The sequence below is a fragment of the Sminthopsis crassicaudata genome, chromosome 5, assembly GCF_048593235.1.
Source record: "Sminthopsis crassicaudata isolate SCR6 chromosome 5, ASM4859323v1, whole genome shotgun sequence".
Lineage (NCBI taxonomy): Eukaryota > Metazoa > Chordata > Mammalia > Dasyuromorphia > Dasyuridae > Sminthopsis > Sminthopsis crassicaudata.
The window spans coordinates 67,363,646-67,383,214 of record NC_133621.1 but is presented as its reverse complement, the minus strand read 5'-3'; the positions used below and the strand labels follow the sequence as shown (position 1 = coordinate 67,383,214).

The window sequence follows — 19,569 nt, the reverse complement described above, 5'->3', positions numbered from 1 at the left end:
GTGTTGAATATCTAAAAAAAGATAAAACTTTTTGACACGAATACTGTGGGAGTTTATATTTATTTATATTTAAATTCATATTTGTAATATTATGTGTGTACTATGTATACTGAGGAATCTTTTCCTTTTTTTACTTGTTCAATTGGGAGATGCAGGATGAATAGTGGAAAGGACAGATTAAGTAAACAAAAACTTATTACTTGAAAAAAATGCAAAATAATTAAAAAAGAAAAAATGAAATAATGTGCATATTGAATGTTGAACTAAAATCATTAATTCAAGAAGTAATACAATAGTTGGAAATAATACAATAGAAACAGTCTTCCGTTAGCAAAATTTTTTAGTAGTGAAGATGCACCTAAGGTAAATGTGTTAAGTAGCTTATTAGTAATGATTAATTGCAGCCATAATCTCAGAATATTATATGGCAAGGAAAGAAGACATGGTTTGTCATATAGTGAAAGGAAAGGATAACAGATGGATGTTCCACAAACTCCTTTTGTACCCATTCTGACATGTCAAGAGATGAGGAAGCAGGCCCCCTCCCTTTGGAGGACTTATGGCATGGACTCAAGCTGCCCAAGATGAGAAGGTCTGACGGGGTTGTGTCTGCTTTTGGAGACACGGTGCTGTGCTGCTAGCTCAAAAGCGGACTTGGAGAATGGGAAAACTAATGGCTATGTCCTACCTGTGGCATCCTCCTGTCATCCCAGACAGATCATTTGAGCTCTCAGGGCTCTGGGCAGCTCTTGAAGGAAGGAAATACATAGAAAGCCATTTTTCCTATAGTCCTGAAAATTCTTTTTGTGGCTAAGGGACATTAACATAACTTGTCCATGGTCACAAGACTAGGAGGTATCTGAGACAGGATTTCAGTGCAAATTTTCTTAAATTTCTGAAGGGAATTACTGGTTCCAAGAGGTAGAGGTGAGGACAAATCTAGTCTGTTTCTGCCATGAACTTACTTTTTGATCTTGGGCAAGTAAAATCATATTTTTTATCCTGTGAGCTCTCATTTTCTCACATCGTACATAAGAGGAATTAACTGAGTAATTTATAGATCCCTTCCAACTAACATTGTGTGGCATCCTCCCCATTTGTGTTATAGTTGAATACTATTACTTAGTGTTATATATGGTCCTATAGAAATAAATTCGTGCAAAAAAACTATCACTAGACATTGATCCACATCCATTGTGCTGATAGTAGACATAAGCCTATCCATATATATAAAAGAATGTTATTTAGAATATAATAATTTGTAAAAAATAATTTGTAAACATCCATACACAGAACCAATCATTGTTTTTATTGATGTTTTACAGAAAAGCCAATTGTTCATCTTTTAGAGTTGCTAAATAATTTAGTTACAAATTTAATCAACACATCAATTCTGATGGACATGGCTCTCTTCAACAATGAGATAAACCAAATCAGTTCCAGTTGTTTAATAATAAAGAGAATCAGCTACACCCAGCGAAAGAATCATGGGAAATGAGTGTGGACCACAACATAGCATTTCCATTCCTTCTGTTTTAGTCTGCTTGCATTTTTGTTTTCCTTCTCAGGTTATTTTTACCTTATTTCTAAATCCAATTTTTCTTATGCAACAAGATAACTGTATAAATATGTATATATATATAATATTGTATTTAACATATACTTTAACATATATTGGACTATCTGCCATCTAGGCGAGGGGGTGGAAGGAAGGAGGGGAAAACTTGAAACAGAAGGTTTTGCAAGGGTCAATGCTGAAAAAATTACTCATGCATATATTTGTAAATAAAAAGCTATAATAAAAAAAGAAAAAAAATAGAAAAGGCTTAAAAAAATAAATTTAATCAACATGTATATGGGAAATTTCTAATCAATAGGCTGTTGAATATGATGAAGCAGTTGAAGAAGAGGTACCAGATTCCCCAGGAGTGGAAAAACATGACAAAGAAAAGGATCATAAGGACACTAAGAAACTACGTTGTAAGCTCATTTATTTTCATTCATGCTTTTGAACCCATCACAGAAATTTCTATCCCTAATTAAAAAAACAATAACAACAACAACAAAAAAACCCTGTAGTTTTAATTTAAACCAAATGTATATTGCTCTGCAGGGCAGCTAGGTGGCACCATGGTGCCTAGAGTGCTGGCCCTGGAATTAGGAAAATTAATCCTTTTGAGTTCAAATATGGCCTCAGACATTACTGGCAGTGTGACCCTGAGCAAGTCACTTTACCTGCTTGCCTTAGTTCCTCATTTGGTAAAAATGAGTTGGATTCTGTCAAGGAAATCCCAAATTGGGTTCATTAAGATTTGAACACCACTGATATGACTGAATTTAATAATGTTCTGTTTTCTTCTCCAATTTTTTAAATAATGTGCTGCATATTTTCTTTTCCATTTATATAAAAAGCTATAAAGCAAATTGTCTTGCTACATTAGCCTTATTTATTCCTTAATTTCCCATAAATTTTTTTTTAAAACAAATACTTCATATGGATCATCTTAGCACTTTTTTTTATTGTTAATGATTGACTTGTCTCCAAATTAAACAGATTTTTATTTTCCTTTTATGCTATAACTTTGAGTCAATCTTCAACTTTTATCAGTCACAGTCAACCTTCATCCAAGATTTACTAACTTAATTGGAGGGTAGACTCATCCACGAGGTTGACCAGAGAATGAGATCCAGGACATCATATTACATTGTGATTTATTCTCTAGAAGTGTTGAGATGCTTTTATATATTTGATACCTTTTAGGTCATCAAACTTTAAACATTTAAGAATACTTGAGGATAATGTCTGGGAATCAGACATTTATTTCTACTTAGTGATTACAAGGAGCCAGAAAACCAACTATGGGAACTTTCTTCACTATGACCAGTTACCCCAACCTAGGATCAGTTAGGATGTTCTTCCACTATTATTTTAGAATCCAAGGATCACAGACCAGGGTAAAGATTATTTAAGAAGAGCATTGGCAATAATCATGAAATGATGATTTGCTCAGTTCAAATTTGACCTACCTCCTTCAACCTAAGCTTAGGTTCTGTTGTTTTTTTTTTTTTTTAACTTTTCAAATTAGTTAAATGATTAGAAAATATGGTGTAGTATATATTTCATACACATTCTGCCTTGAATTCTTTACTTACACTGTGAATATCTAGTAATATATACAGGATGACTTGTATTATTTGCAAGTTGTTGCTAAGCTACCAGGATTACTCTTGATATGCTCTCAAGTTTCCCAATTATGGGCATACACAGTTATCTTCAGGAACTTTTCTTTAAAAATTTTTTTTCCCTTGAAACTTTCATAGAAATTCAAGTATACAAGTAATGTGCTTTATGATTTAAAAAATCAGTGATTAATGAAATGATTTTTAAACTTTTCCACATTGTCTTGTTCCCCATGAAGATACTTAGTAGTTTAATTAAAAAACCCAAATTATCCAAATGAAACAAGATTTCTAATCAGATGAGGGTGAGAAAAATAATTTTTGCCCTCCCTACAAACACTAACATAGAAACAAATGAATGCAAAGCATGCACAAAATAATGTTCACAAATACATTTACTTTGGGCTAATTCTGACAGTTATTTGACTTTTAAATTTCAAGTTAGAGGATATTGTCTTGTAAGTTCAAGTATCACATTAAATTGTATTAAGAGTAAGTGAATTGGTGTGATTTGTTAACTAACTATAAGATTATCATTCATATTGCTAGGTGAACTGTCTAGTTTATTGAGAAAAAATGTTAATATTTTATTAAACACTAATGTTTTTTTCCCATTAAGCAATGAAAGTTTTGAGCATAGATTCTTCAGAACAAAAGAAAACGAAAAAAAATCTGAAGAAGTTTCTTACTAGACGACCTACTTTGCAAGCTGTACGTGAAAAAGGTTATATTAAAGGTATGTAGAAAAAGAAGACTCTCAAGATGCCAGAACTGGCATATCTGAAATTAAAAATGGAAATGAATCAGTGAAAATGCCTTTTAAAAATGTATTTTCTTTTTCAGTAACTATCACCCTTGTATGTTTTAAAAAGTGTGTTAGATAGTTACATTAGTTATTTTGTTGTAAGATAGTTACAAAATTGTTTAATCTTTATATCCCACTTTTTTCGCTTTCTTAAAAATTTTTTTCAGTATTTTTTTCATATTTCTCACTACTTATTAAAAATTCACCATTCTTTCCTCTCTTGTTCCCCTATGTAGAAACCCTGTCATAGCTTATGTTTAGTAAAGCAAAAAAAAAAATAATAGTAATAAAAAAAAACAGTACTGTGGCCACATATGAGAATGCATGTTTTGTATCATTGGCCTGGTTCATCCTCTCTCTGCCCAGAGCTAGGAGGATTAGGAGATGGAAGGTCCTCATTGGCTCCCCTGACAGACACTCTGGTAGGGATGTTGGAGAATGCACTGCACACATGCCTGGGGCCCCTCCCAGCCCTTGGGAAGACATAGCAAGAGGACAAAGAAGAGAGAGATCAGGTTCAGTCTAGCATCTGCTCTGTGTCATCAGGGACTGGTGCAGAAATCAGGCAGCACTACATAGGGAGGGCCTCATCTTACCTTTGGGTCCTAGGCGGGGCTATAGAACAAGAGAAAAAATGGACCAGAACACAGCCTTCTCATTCAGAATTGCAGGAGGTAGCAGCAGGAGCATGCACAGCCTCACCTCACCTTACCTCATTCAAGAGAGGGGGAGAGGAAGCTTCTGCAACAGTCTCCATCCAGAAACAGAGGCAGAAAAGACATATAAACAGGAAAAAACAAAACAAAACAAAACAAAACTTGAAAACAGTGAAGAAATACTGTGGTTTGAGAATTTATCAAGAAGTAATTCTGAACACAAGAGAGTAACTCTGTACAAGAAGCAAGAGAGCCTCGAGGGGAAAAATAACTTGGTTATAAATGTACCCTAGCCAAGATGTATGTGTATACATATACATGTGCATGGATGTAAAAAATATTCTGTACATGTCAGGTATTTTGTGGATACAGGTAGCATTTTTCTTCATTTGTCCTTTATGGTTAATTTGGGTATTTATAATAGTCAAAATGACTCAAAATTGTTCTTAAAACAATATTATTGTTACTGGATGCAATGTGTACTCTTGGTTCTTGCTCATTTCATTCTTCACTATTTTGTATAAGTCTTTATGTGTTTTTCTAAAATCATTGAGTTCATCATTTCTTATAGCACAATAGTATTCCATCACAATCATTTGCCACAGGTTGTTCAGCCATTCCCTAATGGATGGGTATGCTTTTAGTTTCCAGTTATTTGTCACCATGAAGAGAATTACCATAAACATTTTAGAACATTGAGGTTCTTTTCTTTTTTCGCTAATTATCTTCAGATAATGACAAATTGCAGTATTGTTTCCCTTAAAATTGTAGTTTTAGAGTTTTGCAACAATGTTCATTGGGGTTTTCCTTATGGGATCTCTTTCTGGAGGTGATAGGTGTATTTTTTCCGATGATTATTTTATCTTCTGATCCTAGTACGTCAGGGCAGTTTTCCTTGATGATTTCTTGAATAGTGCTATCCTGGTCTTTTTTGGTTGTGGTCTTCAGATAGACCAATAATTTTTAAATTATCTTTCTTGGACATTTTTTCCCTTCTTTTTAGTTTATTTGATTCTAGATGTGTCCTAGAATCATTAGCTTCCATTTGTCCAGCTTTAGTTTTTAATGTATGATTTTCTTCATTTAGCTTTTGTGTCTCTTTTTCCATTTGATTAATTCTACTTTTCATGCTTTTTTCTTCAGTTTTTTGTTGTTGGGTTTTTGTTTTTGTTTTTGCATTTGACCAATTGTGTTTTTTTAAAGAATTCCTTTTTTTAGTCAATGTTTATCCTTTCTTTTCCAGAGTGTTGACTCTTTTTTGCATATCTCTTGTTTCTTTTCCCAATTTTTCTTCTACCTCTCTTATTTGACTTTTAAAATCCTTTTTTGAGAGTTTCCAAGAAGGCTTTTTGGACTTGAGACCAATTTCATACCACCTTTTGAGATTTCCCGTATGGGAAAATTCTACTTGCTTTGTTTAGTTGAACATAGTTCTACCTTATCCAGAGATAAGAGAATTAGGTATGACATTTTTGAACTGTGTTTGTAGTCATGACACTAAACTCTAAAGTTATCTGTAGATAAGAGCCAAGTAAATCCTTTGCAGCCCAACTGAGAAATTAGTCCTCATAAAATAGATTTCATTATAGAAAGAACAGCATCTAAAGTACTCAGTAAATAGATGTTTGCTGAAACAAGTATCTTATAATACTTGAGGCAGAAAATAAAACTGGAAATGAATAGATGCCCATCAGTTGAAGAATGACTGAATAAGTTATAGTATATGAACATTATAGAATATTATTGTTCTGTAAGAAATGACCAGCATTGGATATTGTTAGGATTCTTACAAGGTGCTTATGTACTTAGTTCACACCTTTAAAGGAGTTTACACCTTTTAAAAAGTTCACTCATTGGTTCACACATTAGACTTCACACCTTTAGAGAGCATATAAAAGGACAAGTTCTGGGAGGAAGATTCAGTCAGGATTCAGTGAAGGAGAGAACTTCAGGGACTTTGGGATATTCAGAATTAGGATTGACTTCCAGGAGATTCACAAGGCAGAAACCCACAATCCCACACTTTTGGAGGCAGAGTCAGGTTCATTTCCCACTTCGATGTTTGTGCTGGCTGGAGACATTTGGACAAGAGCTCTCTGGTAACCAAGGAGAGAGATAGGCCTCTAAGAAAGTTAACCGGGCACAGAAAAAGATTCAGGATTTTGAAGACACAATTAAGGATCCAGACTTTAACTCCTGACTGCATTTGGGATTATGAAACTGAACTGAAACTAAGGGTACCTCCAGAAACTCCCCAAGAAACCTGCTCCAAGAGATTGATTGTAATTCTAGAGAAAAAGAATATTACAGGACATAGCTGTCTTCAGTGATGAGATGATTCAAATCAGCTCCAGTTGTTCAGTGATGAAGAGAGCCACCTATACTCAGAGAGAGAGGCCTGTGGAAACTGAATGTGGACCACAATAAGGCATTTTCACATTTCCTGTTGATGTTTGCTTGCATTTTGTTCTCCTTCTCAGGTTTTTCTTCTTTCTAGATCCGATTTGTGCAGAAAGATAACTATAAATATGGATACAAATATTGGACTTAACATATATTTTAACATATTTAACTTGTATTGGGCTACCATCTAAAGGAGGAAGTGGGAAGGAGGGAAAACTTTGGAGCACAAAGTTTTGCAAGGGTCAATGCTGAAAAATTATCTATGCATATGTTTTGTAAATAAAAAGCTTTAATAAAAAATAAGTTTATTAATTAAAAAGAAAAAAAACGATCAGCAAGATGATTTCAGAGAGACCTGTAGAGAATGTTACATGAACTGATGCTAGTGAAATGAGCAGAACCAGGAGAATATTGTACACAGCAACAACAAAATTATATGATGATCAATTCTGATGGACACGGCTCTTTTCAACAGTGAAACGATTGCAGCCAGTTCCAATGATCTCGTGATGAAGAGAGCCATCTACACCCAGAGAAAGGACCATGGGAACACAGCATTTTCACTCTTTTTGTTGTTGGTTGTTTGTTTGTATTTTATTTTCTTTCTCATTTTTTCCTTTCTGATTTGATTTTTCTTGTGCAGCAAGATAATTGTATAAATATGTATACATATATTGGATTTAACATGTGTTTAATACATATTGGATTACTTGCCATGTAGGAGAGGGTTGAAGGCAAGGATGGGGAAATTTGGAACACAAGGTTCTGCAATAGTTAGTATTGAAAAATTATCCATGTATATGTCCTGAAAATAAAAAGCTTTAATAAAAATTTTTAAAAAGATACTTGAGGCAGATCTAAGAGAATTTGACTTCTGCCATGCTTTTCATGATGTTTGGTCTCTATAGTTCTCTAGACTATTCATACTATCCTTACCCTGAGAAATGTAAACAAATAAGCATTATTTGCTGTAAAGTGTATACATGGATACACTAATTGTTATATAGATGTGTTAATAAGTAAGACCTTTATTGCCTTGATAGGATCTTTATTTCCTACCAAGAGGAAATTTATTTCCCTTTCCCTATGGAATTTTAGTTAGCATTTCACATGTAGAATCCCAAGATAGGGAAAATGATAAACACATCAATAAGTCTTTTAGAGCAGGATTCTTAAAACTTTTTCTAATTTCAACCCCTTTTTTCCCCCAAGAAATTTTTACGCGATTCACCCCTCCTTCCCCCAATCTGAGCCATGGTGTTTCTGGCAGTGTTGTACATGTGCAGTGTGGAGTGCACCAGTTATATGTTCAGAACCAGGGCTGTAAGGAACTTGTTCAATGCAAGATGGGCAAGTGCTGCCAGATGCACCTCTAATTCATTACATGTTTAAGTGTGAATTAATTTTTGGTCATTGCATTCAGAAACCTTTTATTGCTGTCAAATTTTTCCCAACTCCCCACCCCTCACATTTAGTTATCCCATATGAGGTCATGACCCACAATTTAAGAAGCTTCACTTTAGAGAACAATTCAAACCACCTGGCACTTGCCAGATATTTGGCATATATATTCTATAAGTCCTTTCCTTATTTCTTTCACTTCTCCAAAAGTGTCTCTCTCTCTTCTCAGTAATAATCCCATAAATAAAAGGTCTCTCTTGGTCTAGACATCATAGGACCTCAGAATCCCTTTTATAAACCAACTTTTAATAATCCAGGGAACATTCCACTTTTATATTATCATTCTATCCACCAGTTTCTGTGCTCAGAGATCTCCAAATGTCATTCTTGAAATGGAGATGGCACATAGCACCGTTCTACCTACCCATCACCAACCTAGGAGCCCTGTGAAGGAGAGAGTATCTATAAAATGTGTAATAGTCCCCAAGCACAATGCAGATTTGGAGGCACAGAGGAGCCCACCTTTTTGTCTCCCAGCCTGAGGACACATTGAATCCCTTCCTCTAATGTAAACCCAATCTTTACCCTCCCCTCTTTATTCCCTACAACTCACTCAGATCCATATTTTGCCAGACATGGAGGTTTTGTTGTAATTAATTGTGCCTTATTTCTGCTTATTATAATAATTTTCTAGTGACTCTTTCCTTTTATCTTGTATTCTAGAATACCTGAACCTCTGTTTTAATTCTGTTTCTGATTATGTAATTTCCAAAAAAGAAATTGTCTTTGGTAATTTATTTCCTTCCTTAATAGAGGTATACTATCATTATCCTAATTATGTTTTACCTAAAACATTAAATGAGTTTAGTAGGAGGGACTGTAGAAAAGACTTTTATAGAGATTTAAACTAATTAGTTGCCTAAATTAAATAAAATGCCAGAAATATCCTTGAGCTATGAGTAAGCAAATAAATTTCCCAGGAAAACATAAGTTTGTTATAATTAACTCAGAATTTTTTAAATCTGAAAATTGAAAGAAAACACATCCCAGCTTGTTATCCACCCATTGGTCTTATAGTTACTGCATCAAAATTGCTATTTGAACTTTGCATCTCTTCACAATTTCATTTTTTCCCTTCGATTTTGAATTCCAAATTTGTCTTTCTCCCTTTCCTATCCAAGATGGCAAGCAGTCTGGTACAGGTCATGCATGTGCAATTATTTAAAACATTTCTGCATTAGTCATATTGTAAAAGAAACAAAACAAAACAAAACAAAAAAAAAAACAAAGAAAGTGAAAATAGTATGTTTCATTCTGCATTAAGACTCCTCCACCTGTTTTTTCTCTGGATATGGATAGCATTTTCCATCAAGAGTGTTTTGGGTCTTAGATCATTATATTGCTGAAAAGAACTAAATCAAAATAATAATTGATCATCTCACAATGTTGCTTTAAGTGTAGTGTTCTTGTGGTTCTGCTCAAATCACTCAACATCAGTTCATTTAACTCTTTACAGGTTTTTCTAAAATCTACCTGCTCATCATTTTATACTGCACAGTATAGTATTCTGTTATATTTATATACCCCAACTTGTTCAACCATTCTCCAATTGATAGGCATCCCCTCAATTTCTAATTCCTTACTACCACAAAAAAAATTGCTATAAATATTTTTGTACACATAGGCCCTCTTTCCTTTTATAATCTTAAAAGATTTTTGTCTTACTGCCACATTATTGGTTGGAATTAGAAAATTACATTAGGAAACTCAAATGAAATAATTAAGTCTTTGAAAGCTTTATTATTTGCATCATTTTACTAATTTCATAACTTGATTTTTGAATCTGATTGCCATTTTATTATTAAAAGAGCATTATTTTTGAAGTTGCCCTTTTCTTTTGTGTTTCAGATCAAGTGTTTGGTTCCAATCTTGCAAATCTGTGTCAGAAAGAAAACGCCACAGTGCCAAAGTTCGTAAAGTTATGCATCGAACATGTTGAGGAACATGGTAGGAAAAAAGAAATACTCCTTAAAATAAAATAACCTAACATCTATTGCTTTACAATTACAACATTAATCTTTGGAAATTTGTTTAGTGGGTGATGGGGAGGATGTTGTCTTAAATTTAATCCAGTTTCAAAGAGAGTAGATTTAGATTCCATGATGGAAAGCATGTTGGCTCTCAAAAGGGGAAACCTTCAATGAGTGAACTTGTTTTAAACTAAACATGATGCATATAGGTATTGAGTAATCAATAAATGATTCTTGGAACATGTAGTATTGAAGTGGGTCTGAGTTGGCAGTTACTTCAAATAAAAGAAGATGGAAATGAGGTTAACTATGAAGGAGTTTTGACTATGGCAACTAAGTGTAAGTCATGTTACTGAGGGCAAGTTGTTTTAGCGTAGTTGAATTTATTATGATATTTAGTATACCTCTGCTTTGATTTCATTTCTTACTTTTTATGTTAAATATCTTGGTTAGTCTTAGTAACTAAGTTAGTTAATTGACAGTATCTCAATTGATTATACTAGCAGAACAACTAAAATAATTTACACAGGTGAAATATTCAATTTAATTTTTCATAGCATCTCATCACCGTTTGAACTTTTCTCATTATGCTAATAGTAATATTAGGTTTTTTCAGCTCTTCTCATATTTATTTGGTTTCCTGATTTAGTTAAATTTGAAAATCAAAACATATCTAGCTTATGACACTTTTCAGGGGACAGGAATTGGGACATTTGTATGTTTTGTATGTACATTTGCATTTTAAGAATAGTCTGATAAATTTTATAGAATAAATTTATTACATTTAGGTGTCAACCTAAGCATAATCAAGATTTTCTAGAAATTTATTTTCAGCTTATTATTAGTAACAGTTGCGTTCTCAAATTTTTAAATGGCTTTTTTTTTTCAATTCACTTTTTGTATATCTTTACACATAGTCATTGGCATGTTGTCTCCCTTATGAGACTGAGGATAGGTACTGATTTTGACCTTTGTCTCCTTTTACACAGTACCTGATATATAGTAAGTACTTAAGTAATAAATTGGAGAACAGGAGTAACAAATGTTAAATTATGTTGTTATAGTAACAATTTAAATGATTTCTCATGAAATGGAGCATTTTGGTAGTTGTTAGTTAACTAAGCCCACTATTAACAGGTAAATTTTTTTTCCCCCTTAGAAATCAAAGACAATTTTTAAATTAAAAGTTGGCCCTCCCTTAAGTTTTTTTTAGGCTAATGTTAATAATTAATTTTCAAAATTGGAATAGTACAACCCTTTTTACCCTACATAGAATTTCAAACATATTCTCCATCTGTCTCCTAGGTTTGGATATTGATGGGATATATAGAGTGAGTGGCAATCTTGCAGTGATACAGAAACTAAGATTTGCTGTTAATCATGGTAAGTACTGTTGTTGTATATTATGCATTGTGGTTTTTCCTATAATTAGAAGTTACCATCTGTATTTTGCTTCTTTAGTCCTTTTCTTCTAGCATATTAATTTGGTAAAGTTAGTTAAAATGATTATTATTGAACTTAAAGTGTTAAAATTTTTAATTGATAATTTTTTAATACATTTTGCATCTATATTTTCAGTAGCATCATCCACAATGAACAATCGAAAAAAATAGCATAGGAGTAAATATAACTGATAATCCCTGCAAGCTTATATTTGAGTAATTATCTAGTTGTTAAAAGGATCTATGTTTTATATGCTAGGGCAGTAATATACAGTGGTTTTGAGCTCAATCTTGTTGCCTTTTAAAGTTGTCTTCATTTGCATAATAGTGTTTCATTTTAGTTCAGTTTTGTTTTCTCTATCATTCATACAAGTTTACTCATATGCCTTTGACTCATTTGTTCTATATAACATATTAATATTCAGTTACATTGATAGAGTATAATTTCTTCAGCAGTTCCCTAGTTATTGGATACACAGTTTGTTTCCAATTTTTAGAAGTTTTAAATGTTGCTTCTTTAAATATTTCCTACAAATAGAGTTTTTATTCTCAGTAATCTTTATAAACCCTGTAATGGGATCACTGAGTCAAAGTATGAACAATTTTGTAACTTCTTTGAATAAATTAATTCCTATTCTTTCTTCCAGATGAGAAATTGGATTTGAATGACAGTAAATGGGAAGATATTCATGTCATCACTGGAGCTCTCAAAATGTTTTTTAGAGAATTACCCGAGCCTCTCTTTACATTTAATCATTTTAATGACTTTGTTAATGCAATTAGTAAGTATAAAATTTTTTTAGAAATTTGTAAAGAGCAGTGGTTATGAATTCTGTGGAGAAATTAATTTGTCATATATGCATCTTTCCCTTATTTGAGACTTATAAAAGAATTTTTGAATTTCAGTAATTTCAAATATGACCACTAGGTGACACTGTACATTACTGAATGTCCTCCTCTTTCTCCTCCCTCCCTCTCAATTGTTTTTACTTCCTAAGAATTAGGTATAGAATCTAAATTAGTTATGTCTTTTTTCAGAACAAGAGCCAAGACAGCGAGTTGGTGCTGTCAGAGACTTAATTAAACAGTTGCCAAAGCCAAATCAAGATACCATGCAAGTTCTTTTCAGACACCTCAAAAGGTAAGCACCACCCCATTATAAAGAGACAAATCTTAGAAAATGAAGTGCCATCCCCTAAAATAAGACTATAGAGTCTTTATATATATATATATATATATATAACCACTTACTTAAGAGTTAACTTTTACTTCTGATAACTGAGAATGCTTTTATGCTGAAAAAAAAAAATGAGTCAGTCTTTTTTTTTTTTCCCCTCTCCCTTAAGTTTAAAAAGATATTTGCTAGGTTCATATGTCTTGAAGTTAGGCCCAATTCAGGAAAGGATTCTCTTATTTAAAAATAAACAAACAAATGTAAAATGCTATGCTTTAAAAAACATTTCTTTTGAGTGTTGTAGCTATAAAGTCAATTTTTGCTGATCCAAAATAGTCACATATGAAATTGGAATAAATGGCTAGCTTGAGTAGAGATGTAGTATCTGTGTTTGACTTAGTATCTTTTTCCTCAACAAAGTAAATCAGAATTATTAGTTTTACAAATGAAAATTGTTATTGAAATACATTTGGAAGAAAATTTTCCTCCATTTTGTGTTTCTTTTTTCTTTTTTCTTTTTTTTTTTTAAACATATTAACCAGTTCTGGGAAAATATATATATACCTATATATATGTATTTGTGTGTTTCTTTCTTCCTCAGAGTTGTAGAAAATGGAGAAAAAAACCGAATGACCTATCAGAGTGTAGCAATTGTTTTTGGTCCTACTCTGTTAAAGCCTGAAAAAGAGACTGGTAACATAGCAGTTCATACAGTATACCAAAATCAGATTGTGGAATTAATTCTTCTGGAACTGAACTCCATCTTCGGGCGCTGAATATTATTGGAGATGGAACCAGAGTGAAATTGGAGTCAGAATCCATGAGTTTGCAAATCTTTGTACATGATGTATTATGTTTGTGGACCAAGCAACAGCTCAATGATTTTGCACTTTTTTTGGAGGGTGGGGGGAAGAAGGACGGCTGGGAGGAGGGTCAGAGTGTGTCTAGGCCCCCATGTTTGTTGCTGTTATTGCAAGTTGACATTTTTAATTATTTGATTTGCTTCATTGAATATTTTGGAGTTTTATACTCTAAACATTTAAAATTTGCAATTCTAGCATAGACATATACACTGGATTTCTTGGAGAGAAAACTAAGATTAAGGTTTATCTCAGACTGCATAGTCTGGATTTGTTTTTCCTCATTTTTAGGCTCATCACTTGATAGGATAATATCCTCTATTGGTTACTTTGAGAATTCTTTCAGGGCATTTTGAGCAAAACAAAATGAATCCGTTTTTGAAACCTATGTATTCCCTTTCCAGGATTTCTGCATGCAGTGGCCAACTGTCAGTCTTAAGCCAGTGCTCACAGTGGTCAGTGTAGTTTACAATTCCCCAGATATAATCCTTTGATTAAGGCTTGCTGTCTTTTACTCTGCTGCACAGCATCCAAACTGGATGTCTTAGCTGCTTGATAGAGCAGCACGCTAATACTTCAGACTTCTGACACTGAACTCATAAGGATATCCATCAAAGGGTATTCTCTGTGACATACTGGAGTTTTCTCTAATATAAGTCAAAGGTATTTCCTGGCCTACCTTGTATGTTATTCTGAATTACAGCTAATAATCCTAATTAAATGCTGACTTTATCTACTGCCATACTGAGTTCTTGATATGACCCTGTGGTAGTGAACTATATTTGATTGTAAATATAAGCTAAAGACCTAATGACCTTCAGCTTATGTATATAATTGTGTTGTATAGTCTCAAAGTACATTCTAGTCATACATTTCTAATCATGGTTATATTAGCTATAAGTAAACCTTCCAGTGAATATTAGATTTCCTCCAAGAAACAGGCTATTATTTGGAAAAGCTAACTGTGTGCACTTTTAGATTATAATTACATTTGCAGGCAAATCACTGTAATGCAAATGGTACTGGAAAAATACTGAATAGGCTTGCTAAATGGTTAATGCACTACATGAGGAGCCTTTTAGGTTATTTAATATGTACAGAATACATTGGGAAAATGTATTACAGAATTCTAACTCTACAGTACAGTAGTGGAAACCCATGTGTAAATTGGCTGGTTGTTGAATGGAAAATGAGATTGCTAACTTGGAGAATTTCTTTTTACATTACTAATGTAGATTGACTTGTATAATAAGACAGGTTTGGAAGATTTTGTGAACAGGGAGCATGGTCTGCTGAAGATTTTTTTTTTAAATGTATTTTTCTAGACTAACTGCTATATATGAGATGTCTAATCTGAATAAAGAAAACTATAAGAGATTTAGAAATTTTTTTTCCATCAGAGATTTGCATGAATTTTATTTGTTGAACTTACAAGCATGCTTTATACCTCAATTTTCTGTTTTTATATCAGTTGAAACTGGTATTTCCTGTGGTAAATATCACTGTTTCCCCCATTTCATACCTTACCTGTTTTTAACATCCTAATGTTTTGAACTAGTCTGATTTATCAACAGATATGTTGTATTCATTTATTGGATGGTTTCTGTTGGGGGAGAATAAGTTTTGGTATAATGTTCCTAAAAACTTTCCACCTGAGTTTAAATGGTAAAAATAATGTGTTTTGCCATTATGAACTTGTGGAATTGGTTACACAAGCCAAATGATTTCCTAGCTATCAGGTAACTGATTGTTCAAAGGAAAAGGGAAGAAAAACAAATCATAGCTTTCCTATTGGCAAAAATCATATTTAATAGCACAGTGTGCTTTAGGACTCCATAGCAGTTTCAAACTAGAAAAACAATGTGAGACTTAAGGCTTTTTCTCCTCTCTCTGCATCGGTAGAAGTACTACAGAGAGATCAAAAGGTACAATTGTCCTGTGATTCTTGTTTGTGTATGTATGTTTTGTCTTAGTGTTCATTGTTCCCCAGCTAATCTATTTTATTGTAATATTGTATGTATAATGAATGTCTTCTCTGTTTAATCATTTGTGAATTAAAAATTGCCAGTGTCATTTTCATTGGTAAACCACCAAACTAGTAATGTCTTCTGACCAAGAGGGTTTCATTTATAGTAGAAAACATATAAAAAGCCAAAATCTATTATCAGTAGAATTTCTATTTTTAAAAGTGTCAACAGAAATCTAAAATTAGTTCTAAAGTAACATATACACACATTAAAAACAAAAACAAAACAAAACAAAATACACCAGACAGGAAAAGAAAGATGGTTTTAAATGTATCACCAGGGAAGAAAATGTCTTTACTTTAAAATATTACATATACCAAAGGGATTTAACTATTTTTACCTGATAGTATTAATCATTTAATAACATTAATACCTCAGTAGTTCTTAGATAATAATTCTTAGGAAAAGAACAAAACTGGAATATTTTTAAGATAATCAGGTAATTTATATTTAAATCTATTGATGTAGCTAAGCACAAGTGTCATAAGGTACATGCCTGAGAAAATTTTTTTTAATCTCTTAAATATATATATATATATATATATGTGTGTATATATATATATATATATATATATATATATATATATATATATATATATATATATATATATATATATATATATATATATATATATATATATAATGTTCCTCGGAAATTACAACTGAAATTTTGAAAATTTAGTTAATAATTAGCCTTTATTTAAATAAATAAGCATTTTCTTTCCAATGATGATTGGTTCTGCAGATTCCTATAGACTTTATTGAGGTGATGTGGGGGGATGGAGGGAGTGAGTGGGGATTTTAAGAGGAATCCCAGTTTCTTCAAAACTATAGCTTCAAATTGTCCAGATTCAATTACTAGTTTTTATAGAGAACTGGAAAAGAGAAGAAAATTAATTTTATGGGTACAATAGTTTCCTGAACTCTAGTCCCCAATTCTATTCTAATAAAATCTGTTTTTATAAAAACTAACTACTAAGAGTAGTTTTTGATAGAGTTGGCTTGTATATAAATTTGCCAAATATTAACTTTAGGGGGATTGGGAGTTGTTTTTTATTTCTCCTACATTTATTCTAGCCTAATGTAATTAATTCAGTTCTTTTACATAAAACTTTAGTTGGAAATCAAAAAGAAACTACCACCTCAAACCTAGCAGCAGCCTATTGGAACAAGCAATAAACTGCAGCCAAGCAGAGTCCCACCCAGGGCTCTGAAGCAGGGGGAGGTGTGGAATGCCTAATGAGGCATTGTGTGACCAGCAGAGCTTTAGGAGTTCTCCTCAAGAATCTCAATTAGCCTTCACAACTGCAGTTTTGTGGGCCAGCCATGGCTACAGCTATATTTGGCCAGATTGAGCCATTACAAATTAGCTGCATGTGAATATGAAGTTTTAAATGAACTCGTTCACTAGGGAAACACCCCATTCTCCTCCCCCCCAGCACTTTCCTGGTGCTCTCATCAACAAAGTACTTGTAGAACAAGATCACTCTTTAGTAAATCACTGCAACAATCATTTAGGGTAAGTCTGGCCCCTCCTGCACCACCTCTTCCTTCCCTGTGCTTTATTTTTCTTCCTCTTACAGTCAGTCTTTCAGAAACAGCTCTTGGTGGGAAATATTTTAACCTATTTATGTTGATGACCAAAGCTTTTAGGCAACTCTGACAGCTTTGGTATAGCAAGGATTGATTTGTTTGTCCTGAACTCTATGACTGTGAGTTCTTTCTGCAAAATCAATAGTAGCTTATTCTTTAGTATTGGAGACAGAGTCTTGGAGAGAGGCTATAAGCCCTGGTATCAATAGTTTGGCATTTTTAGAACTGCCATTTGAGAGAGCACTGCCCAGATTCTTAATCTCCCAGTCATCCTAATTTTCCTCGCCCTACATAAACAATTGCCAAATCTCACTTCTGCCTCCAAAACATCTCTTCTAATCCTTCTCTACTCATAGGGCCATCCCCAAAGGTCAGGCTCCCATCTCCTGGACTACTAAGTTTCTTATTTGTTCTCTCTCCAATCTAGTCACACAGTTTTTAAGATATTTTAAGAAAATACACCTAATATCTGGGTCACTTTGTGCTGCTCCCCTACTCCCTTTTACCTCTAGAGTCAAAAATAAATTACTGGCCTTCAAAAACCTGCCTCTAGTCTTCCTCTCCTTTGTGAACTCCACAGCCCACCCAAACTAGTCTTCTCATTCCTCAAGCTTGACCTGCTATCTCACCTCCACTCCTTTTCCCAGCTTGTCCTGCACACACTGTCTCCTCACCTTTACTTAATCCACAATTTCTTTCAAATGTGAAATAGCATCTTCTATGTAAGGCCTTCCTTATCCCTTCCAAATACTAGCACATGCTGCCCAAGTTAATTATATTCTATTTTTAACATGTTTTTTTGAACATATTCTCTCCCATTTTAAAATATAAACTTCTTAAAGCTAGAGACATTTCTTTTCACTGTTCCCACTGTTCATCATTTTACTAAAAAGTAAATGATGAAGACTTACCATTCCCTCTTGCTATTACAGTAGTAATAAGGATGGTATTGAGAAAAGGAAGGGGAAATCCAGCATAATTCAAATGATATGAGGAAGTTATAGCATATAAGAACTGGAAGAGACTTTAAAGAGACTAACTTTGTTGTTTTACAGGTGAAAAACAGCTTAAGAGAGGAAGCAAATTGCTTACAGTCTTGACTTAGGTAGCTATAGTTAGAATTGTGATCAGAGAAAGGAGAGAGTGCTACCAGGAAGAAAAGTTTAGATTCAGGACGACTGCTACTTCTGTAATTACCCATTGCATTTTTGTGGTGCCTACTTTTAAGTGCTTTGATACTATTATCTTCATTCTGCTTTAAGTCTTACATAAACCCTAAGCAATGATCTTAACTAGTTGGCTTTAATCATTTGACTTATTTTCCCAACTAATGTGGTCTTGTATTTAAGAATAGATTTAATTTTGATAATTTTGAAACATTCATTGCTTGCACTGTATATACTATTACAGATATGTCAAAGTAGATTCTTTTTAGGGTGTGTCTGGGTTAATGGCCCCTCTTCTTAACTGAGAAATTCTTAATAGAAAAGAGACTCATTCCTTCTTAACCCAACAGACCTCAAAGGAGCTTATTTTGGGTAGTTTTCCCAACTGATTTCCTTGGGCAGTCATTTTGTGCGTCAGACCCCTAATGTATAGAAGAGGTATGACACTTCATCTATCACCTGGCTAGTAGTAAGGGCCAAGCAATAAAACTTGTACATGAAATGCCAATAAAAGATTTTGAGAAAGAAATGTATGACTTCCAGAAATTGTTAGAACTCTGCTCAGCACCTCACTTCTTTTAGTTTCCTGCCTCTTTTTTGTTATTGGTTTCTGTAAAAAAAAAAAAAAAAAAAAAAAACAACAAAAAAAAAAACACTTTGGAATTTTAATAATCAAATGTTGGATGTATTTTGAAAGAAAACAATTGAAATCACATTAATATTTGTGTTTTAGTACTGTAAATTCTCGTTGAGTGTATATTTCTTTGGGCCACTTAAGGGACGGGAGCTATCTAACAATACTAAAGGGCACTGAGTTGAATTTTGAAAGCAA

At 33.2% G+C, this 19,569-nt stretch overlaps 1 protein-coding gene across 4 annotated transcripts in view; it reads left to right on the top strand.

Moving 5' to 3' along the window:
* ARHGAP12 (Rho GTPase activating protein 12) overlaps positions 1-15,328 on the top strand; it is a 124,065-nt gene extending 108,737 nt beyond the window's left edge. For all 4 annotated transcript variants that reach the window (XM_074267064.1, XM_074267063.1, XM_074267062.1 and 1 more), the window contains 7 exons: positions 1,878-1,980; positions 3,800-3,916; positions 10,354-10,452; positions 11,781-11,858; positions 12,565-12,699; positions 12,956-13,058; positions 13,693-15,328. In XM_074267064.1, coding sequence (XP_074123165.1) covers positions 1,878-1,980; positions 3,800-3,916; positions 10,354-10,452; positions 11,781-11,858; positions 12,565-12,699; positions 12,956-13,058; positions 13,693-13,867 — 810 coding nt within the window. In that variant the 3' untranslated portion in view covers positions 13,868-15,328. The remainder of the gene's footprint in view (positions 1-1,877; positions 1,981-3,799; positions 3,917-10,353; positions 10,453-11,780; positions 11,859-12,564; positions 12,700-12,955; positions 13,059-13,692) is intronic.
* The last annotated feature ends 4,241 nt before the right edge of the window (positions 15,329-19,569 follow it).